The sequence below is a fragment of the Corvus brachyrhynchos genome, unplaced genomic scaffold (assembly GCF_000691975.1).
Source record: "Corvus brachyrhynchos isolate BGI_N302 unplaced genomic scaffold, ASM69197v1 scaffold94, whole genome shotgun sequence".
Classification (NCBI taxonomy): domain Eukaryota; kingdom Metazoa; phylum Chordata; class Aves; order Passeriformes; family Corvidae; genus Corvus; species Corvus brachyrhynchos.
In genome coordinates this window covers 9,030,958-9,039,244 of record NW_008238330.1, presented here as the reverse complement: position 1 = coordinate 9,039,244, position 8,287 = coordinate 9,030,958, and the positions used below count along the sequence as shown (strand labels likewise).

General features: G+C 39.2%; 1 protein-coding gene across 1 annotated transcript in view; it reads right to left on the bottom strand.

Annotated features, from left to right (window-relative positions):
- The window catches only part of KIAA1143 (KIAA1143 ortholog), a 12,614-nt gene that overhangs the window by 3,643 nt on the left and 684 nt on the right, over positions 1 to 8,287 (bottom strand). Inside the window, exon 2 of the mRNA XM_017734600.1 lies at positions 6,191 to 6,426. Coding sequence (XP_017590089.1) covers positions 6,191 to 6,426 — 236 coding nt within the window. The remainder of the gene's footprint in view (positions 1 to 6,190; positions 6,427 to 8,287) is intronic.

Sequence of the window (8,287 nt, the reverse complement as noted above, 5' to 3'; positions counted from 1 at the left end):
TTCAGAGCCCCTTTTTAAGAAGAAACCGAGCTTGAAAAACTAAGCATCAATTCTGTCAATGGCTCCTATAGAATACTCCCAAGAGGTGCATAAGATGATGAGCTGGAGCACACATCCTATTGAGGAGCAGCAGGGACCTGGGGTTGTCCAGTCTGGAGAAAAGGAGCTTAAGTGAGACCTTATCTCTATCTGCAACTACCTGGAAGGAGGTTGTAATGAGGTAGGCAGCAGTCTCTTCTCCCAAATAACAAGCAATAGGACAAGAAATGGCCACATGGGGAAATTTAGATTGCATACCAGGAAAAATTTCTTCACTGTGAGAGTTGTCAGGGTTGGAACAAGTTGTCCAGGGAAGCAATGGAAACACCATCCCTTGCACTGTTCAAAAAACATGTGGCACCTGGGGACATGGTTTAGTGGCAACAAAGCAGTGCAAGTTTAATAAGTGGAACTCTGTGGATCTTAGAGGTCTTTTCCAAACCAAACAATTCCTTGATTCTATGATTCTATACTAGTTTATGAGAAAATACTACTATGCAGAAAATAACTAACCAGCTTTGGGGAAAAATATTTCAGTCTTGGCACATTAGAAAAGCATTACAGTTACAAGGAATTACCAGCAATAATAAACTGTAGATATGAAAAGAATACTTCTCAATTGATCCATTGAGAACTGTGCGTGGAGAGCTTTGGTGTTTACATGCTGTACATGTGACACAGAAGTTTAGGAAGGGCCTACAGTAAATTCTGGGAGGGAAATAGAACTCCTGAAAGCATATTACACCCAGTGAATCAGAATACGCTATGCATCATTTTTCTCAGAAGCTGGACCTCCATTTTTGGGCTCAGAAGTTTAATAGCAAATGATTCCCCTTACTAATTGCTGCATAACTACAATGTTTATTTGGAAACCCAGATCTTCTAATTTAAATAAGGTCTGAGACACAATATAAGCCAAATTCTGGGGAAAAAAAAAGTCGACCTATAAGAAAAACTTCCCTTATGCGCAGACACAACTGTCTATGTACTGGAGCCAGTCTGAGTGCCAACTGTATATAGTACCAATACTGCTGTAGAAATGACACAACCAGCTACTGGATAAGCATGAGGAGCAAAACAATCAAACCTCACTGGACACTCTCTAACAAACTGATTACTACATTTTCTTAGAGTGGTAAATTTAAAAACCTAACCCCTAAAAATGTAGTTCAAAGCATATCCACAAAAGAAAACAGATAAACAGTCTGTGTTTGGAATCCATGGAAAAATAGAGGACAGAAATTTTAATTTTACACACAACTGTCCTGCTGCCCACATTGTGAACTGCACAAAATAATTTCATTTTGCCAACCAGATGGAGAAACTGGTAAGTACCTTTGCAATATGAATTTAAATATGAAATAAGCTAAGGGCACAAACAGCAAAGCTCAAAAACTCCACCAAAATGGCAACTAGCTCAGCTCTGACCTCCAGCGCCACAATACTATTTGCAGGTTATTCTGCATCAAAGGAAATTATTTTAGCTCTTGGCCTGGTTAAACACTGTCAAAATTTCATTATATGCTAGCTTCAGAGAGCAATGTGTGTTGGCAGTGCTTGGCAAACAATGAAGCAGATGAGGAAACACCATAGGCCTGGCCTTACCAACATGTGCAGAGAGTGAAGACAGACTACACTTTTTGAAAGAATTTGATGTAGCAGTTCAAGAAATTTGTGTTGATTTGTTAAGATTGTCTTTTCCAGCTGGTAAAACAACTTCACTTTATCCTTTGTAATTTCACCAGGTTCTTATGTATCAGCTATCCTTTTTGTTTGCATCAAGGACCTACAAAAAACTGACTTGTATTAAGCAATGCAAAAAAAAAAAACTAAAGAAACAATCTCAGTGTTGGTAGCTTTTAAAACAGAGTCCTAATAGAAGATTCTGTTAGTATTACAAATTATGGAAAGCGGGATTTCTGGTAAGCAAACTGAAATACACAAAGTAAAATACATAAAAGCACTACAGGAGAAATAATAAAATCCACTTCTGAAAAATGAGTCAAAAACTACACTAGCAGTTCAAAGTCCCACTGTTCTTAGTCATTGCTGCTTTTTACTTGGATCACAAACTTTTACACTCCTTGACCAACAGTCAGATGTTGAGCTGAAAACTCACTTCACAAGTGACATCAATTTAAGAAGTCACAAAGTCAGAAATCTCTTCTTTTCTTTTAATTTCAAGTTATATATTACAATAAAAGTAGAAATGAGAGTCTGAAAAAGAAATATTGCTCTTCAGTTTACAGGGTTTTTCTATTTAGTAGTCATTTGTGTAGTTAGCAATGTCCACATGGGTCAATGAGGCAACAACAGGAAACAAATGCCACTGAACTGTCAGGAACAGCCGGAGGAACACTGGAAACCATATACATCTACCCAAAGATAAGGGGTTGGGAAAAAATTTACAATAACCTGGCAAATTTGTTAATGGTTTCTAAGGCTAGAAGTTCAGGTCAGCCATTTCAGATGCCCCTTACAGTGCTTTCTGGCCACCCATTCTCTCTGTATGACTTTGGAAGCATTTACTGCAGGAATTTGGCACACTGGTGGTTTGAAGAGAAGAAGGCCAGTCTTGCTCCAGTAGTCAGTCTCAACTGTATAAGAGAACACTTGGGAAGTTTTTCTTACTTAAATACTGCAAAGTTAGCTTTGATTTAGGTTCCTGCTACTTCACATGATAAAGAACACCATTAACTCTGTGAGACATACTGGATATAACAACTGCTTAATCAGAGCAGCCTGTGCCTATTCAGAAAGAGCTCCAATAGCCAAAACAGCATGGACTGTTTTCTCCTCATCTTCTTTCTCTACTGTCCTTCCTTAGAACCCAGCATATAGAATGAAACAAGAAAAATATTATATGGCTTTGAACATGAAAGGATACCTTTTCCCAAATTTGGTCATCTGCACATGTTAGTGTCCCAGAGGCCATATGAAGTAGAAAAGCACTAGGGAACAAAATTTGATTTAATAGATTATAACGAATGCTGGGATAAACTATCTTGCAGTAATTGACATATTTTCTTTTGTGCAAATTTAATTTTTCATAAGACCATTTGTCTCTGAACCAACAGTAACAATTTATAAAATGATGCATAAAACATTAAGCAAAATCACTGCTGATAAACAAACTACTTATTTTTAAAAAGCTTCTAAGTCTCTGCTCCATGGAGAAAAATATTTCAATATAGAAGGGCTTTTTCTCATATAAGAAAGGTTTGGTCCTAAATAAAAAAGATCCCTGTGACTCTCTACTTGCAGAAGCCGAGAGAAAATCTTCACTAGGATTTGCTCTGCCTTAGGAGGCAACTAAGTGCAGCTAGGACATTAATCAGCTGGTTTTACCACATTAATGCAAAAGTGTTTAACACAAAAGGTATTATTCATCTATAAAAGAAAATGCAAATCATGGGAACATCTGGTGTCTAAAGTTAAAAAAAAAAAAACCAACACAAAACCACCAAAAACTGTAGCCATGTCAAAAAGGTTATAGAAGAAAACAAAGGAGAAAGTATGTAAATGAAATACGGAAAATTCTAGAGTAAAATCACAATCCTAAACCTGAAGACAAGGTCCTTCAAATTAAGACAATCACTACAGATCTAAAAGAGGAGAGGGCAGAACTTTAAAACTGAGTACTTCCCATGTTTTGAAAAATTGCATTCACAACAGATAGCTAGTAACACATTTCTTAGGAGCTATCAAAGTGCCTCAGCATGGATGCATGCTGGAAATGAAGATTATCAGCTGGGAAATTTACTTTCCTATTACCTTTACAGCTTCATGTAATTTCACTAATGATCTAAGTTGGGGCTATATAGTATGGTCCACTATTAGCAATTAAATTAATTTGACTTTCAACTCTGGGATAAAAATCAAAGCAACATGAAATGCAACCAAGTCATGCGGCACCAAACTTTCTTTATACTTCCCATTTTCAGACAAAAAAAATAAAAGAAATTCACATTACTCAACATTCTTTTTATTAAACTGGAAGTAAACAGATGTCTAAACACCTGCCTCAGACTAGAAATCAGAATTTAAAGCTAGAGGTCAGACTGACAGTGAAAAAAAGGCCCAAAAGGCAAAAAAGCCTTCAGCAAGCTGTAGCGTAGTCACACACACCTTCCTTCATTGAAAATTTCACACTGGGTTCTCTCCATAGCAGAGGAACACAGTAGCACTTACCCTGTTTATTCCCATAAGCCATAAAAAGGAAAAGGACACGAAGACCTCATATTAACTGCAAAGGCAGATGAATGAATAGTAACACAATAATGCAGAACAGAGGGCAGCAGTCCCCAACACTCCTGCTACCTACTTCTGTGGATTTTTTCCACCAAATGCAAGTTATTACTGAAGGGGTAATAAGCAGAGGTGACAAAGTCCTACAGGGACTCAATACTGCCATCCTCACTACATACAATTATGTCTTAGGAATGTCTTTTTCCACCAAATAAGTTCAGTCACTCTATTCAAATACACTTCCATTTCACACAGTGTATTCAGCTTCGTAGCTCTTTTGGACTTTTTTCACAGCATGGACTCCACCTCAATAGATTCTCATGGACAACTACTTCTTTTTGCCCAGCCTTACAAAATCATTTTTCCTCCTACTGTGATCATTCAAAGTTCAAGTTGCTTATATGAAAAGGAAGCCAATGCTCAGAAAGAACCATGACATTTCTTTCCAATAAGTTGAAACTTCTCCCAATACTAGGAGGGTGAAAAGAAATTGTGTGATGACTTTAGCAACTGCAACACGAAGCATCTATATGCATTACACTTCAGTAAGAAGACACCAGGAAGTAAGGCCAAAGCTGAACATATATTCTCAGAGGAGTTCAAGTCATATACCTGCTTAGACCTAACAAATACATATCTACCTGCAGAAACAAATAGGACGCAGTTCTATTCAGTTTCAAGCTAACCTACATTATTAAAACTTAAAAGATTTCTCATCAATCTGCTTTTCAAAAAATGTAAGATTCTCAACATACTTTCTCCCACTGCTGTTACTGACTTCGCCATTTATACCATTTAAACTTTAACACGTACGTCTACACAGAGGCAGCACAAAATTGAATTTTCAAATCCGAATGGCATACAGAGAAGCTAAGGATGTCATATTGATAGCCATGTGCTAGGCCTCACAGTGGGCTCTAAATTCAATTGGCAGCTTTTGTAAATAGCCATAATGGCTAACCACAGAAGACATCCAGTTTCTATGATTCACCTATTTTATACTTGTGAGGTTCCAGTCCTATATTCTTAATTGTCAAGATATTTCCACTAGAGACAGTAGTAGCTACATTCAATCTGTCAAGTCTTCTGTCAGCAAAAGATAAAGCTACATTTCATCACACCCTGTGTGGTGATTGAAGTTTCTGGACACTCAAAGCACTTAATCATATCTGAATGATGAATACTGAGAGAAATTCTTAACATAACCATATCCATCAGGTGCAGTTTCACATCATTATTGTCAAACTATAGCAGTCCCTCCCACACGGCTTCCATCTTTCCATTCTGGGTAGTTCTTTTAGCAAAGAAACCTTTTTTTCTGGACCTTGCTGGTTTTTGGCACTATTGTACCATCTGTTTAGTTTTGCTTAATATATTTGCAAGTCACAACACATACTGGGGTTGATTTTAAGCAAGTAATAACATGGACCAGTCAGCTAATATGTTCCCAAGCCACACATCTGCCATTCTTTCCACTGAAGACAGACCTGAATCCCTCTGCCCTGACACTCTCTTTTATGAACTCACACAATTACCTTTAAAACATCCACTCCATTGTCAAATTTGGCTGAACTAGTCAATGAGTTAAAAAATTATCACAGGTGATGTCAAAAGACTGTGCACTGGAATAATACAACAAAAAAAATTAATTTAAGGGGGTATTTAGAGGGAGGATGGTGCACAATCAAGAAGTACAGAACTACATAATTATAAAAAGCCAGACATCCTGAATATATACTTAATGACTTGAGATTAGGAGCCACAAGTAAAAATTATTTAGGTGAAAAATTCAGAACTAATCAAAGACAGTATTAAATGGTAGAAAACTGAGCAAATATCAGGCCCCTCTTATGGGTTATCTCTTTGACTACACAAAGCAAGAAATTAGTAGTTTGAAATTCACCTGATTCATTTGACTTTAAGGCCTCTTTGATTTGCTGTTTAATTTTCATTGCTTCTTCAGCAGTCAAGTCCCCTTTCTTCAGTGTCACCACTTGAGGTTGCTCATCTTCCCTGTCACTGCCATTGTCACTGTCATCATTTGCAAGGGAAAGCTGTTCTCTCTGGACAAGAGAGAAATAAAAGCCATTCAGGTAATCACTCCAGTTGTGAGTCAGTCCTCTGGTTTCACTTTTGCAGAAGGGTTATTGAGGAGACTTGGCTGCCAGCGCCGGGCCCTCCCAACACACGTTGTCCAAAGGACACTCCAATTCTACCACTGAGACATGGCTTCCCATTGAAAAAACCAGCATGGGATTATGGGCTCCTTCAATTAAGACACTGGAACAGCAAGGACATGGAAAGTGAGAAATCATTCCTTTTGTTCACCATCTTGACTATACAGGCACTGTCTGCCATGCAGCACTAAGAAAAACTTTAAATGCATGGGTCCATATTTGAACCCTCTATGCTGCACTCAAAACAGCACAAAGGGAAATGTGGTCCATGGTGGCTGGGTTATCAAACCTGCCTAAGCAAATCACTGTAAGCAGCACTGACACAAGGAAGATCATACTCCTGTTTCTACTCTCTCAAACTTGTGCACTGAGACGGGAGAATCATTTGGGATAATTTTTTTTTTTAAAATAAACCTTCTGCCATGGAAACCTCAGTGCAGCAACCTGAAGTTTGGCAATATTAGAGGAACTGAGAACTTCATTTTGTAAGGAAACATATAGGCAGTATTATTTTAATCCACTGAATTTACCAAGAGATCGACAAAATGCAGTCTTTCTTATGAGGTGAAACAGTTTGCACTAGATTTATTAACGGCACACTTTATCTGAATTTCCAGCTCGTGAAGTGTTTTTTGTTTAACAAATCATTGTGACTATTACTTTATTGACTACCCTGGAGAGGTCAGGTGGTCATGGCTTCCTTAGCTCAAGATCCACGTATACTTGAAATGAACCTTAAAAGGCAATACAGGCACATGGAGCCAGTGGTGAAATTCAATACATTGTTTGCAATAAAAGGTATTTTCCTAAGTAGCTTGTAAATTCACAGTGGTACAAGTACAACTCAACTCCCTCCACTGGGAAAGGGAGAGGTTTTTTCACTAAGTTAATTTTTGGCAACATAAAAGTTCGAGCTGGGATCATCCAAACATTTGTACAAGTAAGACTAGGTAACAACATAACTGCACAAACAGCGCTACAGCTCAAGTTTTCCTAGTCATCAAAAAGAACAGTTTTACATGTGCTATACCACAATAATGATGGGCTCATTCTTAAGGTAATCTGTAAAACCCTACTTAGAGGGAAACACGTGCAAAAGCATACTGAAAGCAGAAAAAAACTGTGCCTCAGGAAAGGCTGCCTTTTAATAAGCTAGTTCAGACCCTACTGCCCCTGCCCTGCCTTTCCGGCCATCACACCGCAGGTCGTGACCACGGACCTACAGCAAGATGGTCTGGGTTGGGCGGGACCTTAAAGATCACCCAGTTCCAACCCTCCTGCCGTGGACAGGGACACCTCCCACTAGACCAGGTTGCTCAGAGCCCTATCCAGCCGAGCCTTGAACAGTTGCAGGGATGGGGCATCCATCATTTCCCTAGGCAACCTGTCTCACCACCTTCACAGTCAAGAATTTTTTTCCATATATCTAACCTAAATTTTCCCTCTTTCAGTTCGAACCCACGTTAACTCCTTTCCAAAAAAAAAAAATTACTGTATTTTTGGAACACTTTTTCCACACCGCCCCCCTCCTTCCTGGGCTTTTTAAAGGCTAGCTCAAGGTGGGACACACCGCTGTTCCCCCGGTGCCTCCACAGCCCGGTCGGGCACGGAGAGGCTGAGCGGCTGCTCCGCAAGGCCAGCACAGCAGCCTTGCTCAGACCTGTCGCAGTTGTTTTGATCCGCCAACACAGAAGAAAAAACAAGTTAGACAGACGATTTCGGCCAGTTTCAAGCGGGTAACTACGGCTCCCCCCTGCACTACAAAGCCCTGGAATGCTGCTTCCCCACCGCCCGCTACGGGAGAAGGAAGGGGGCGGGGATGG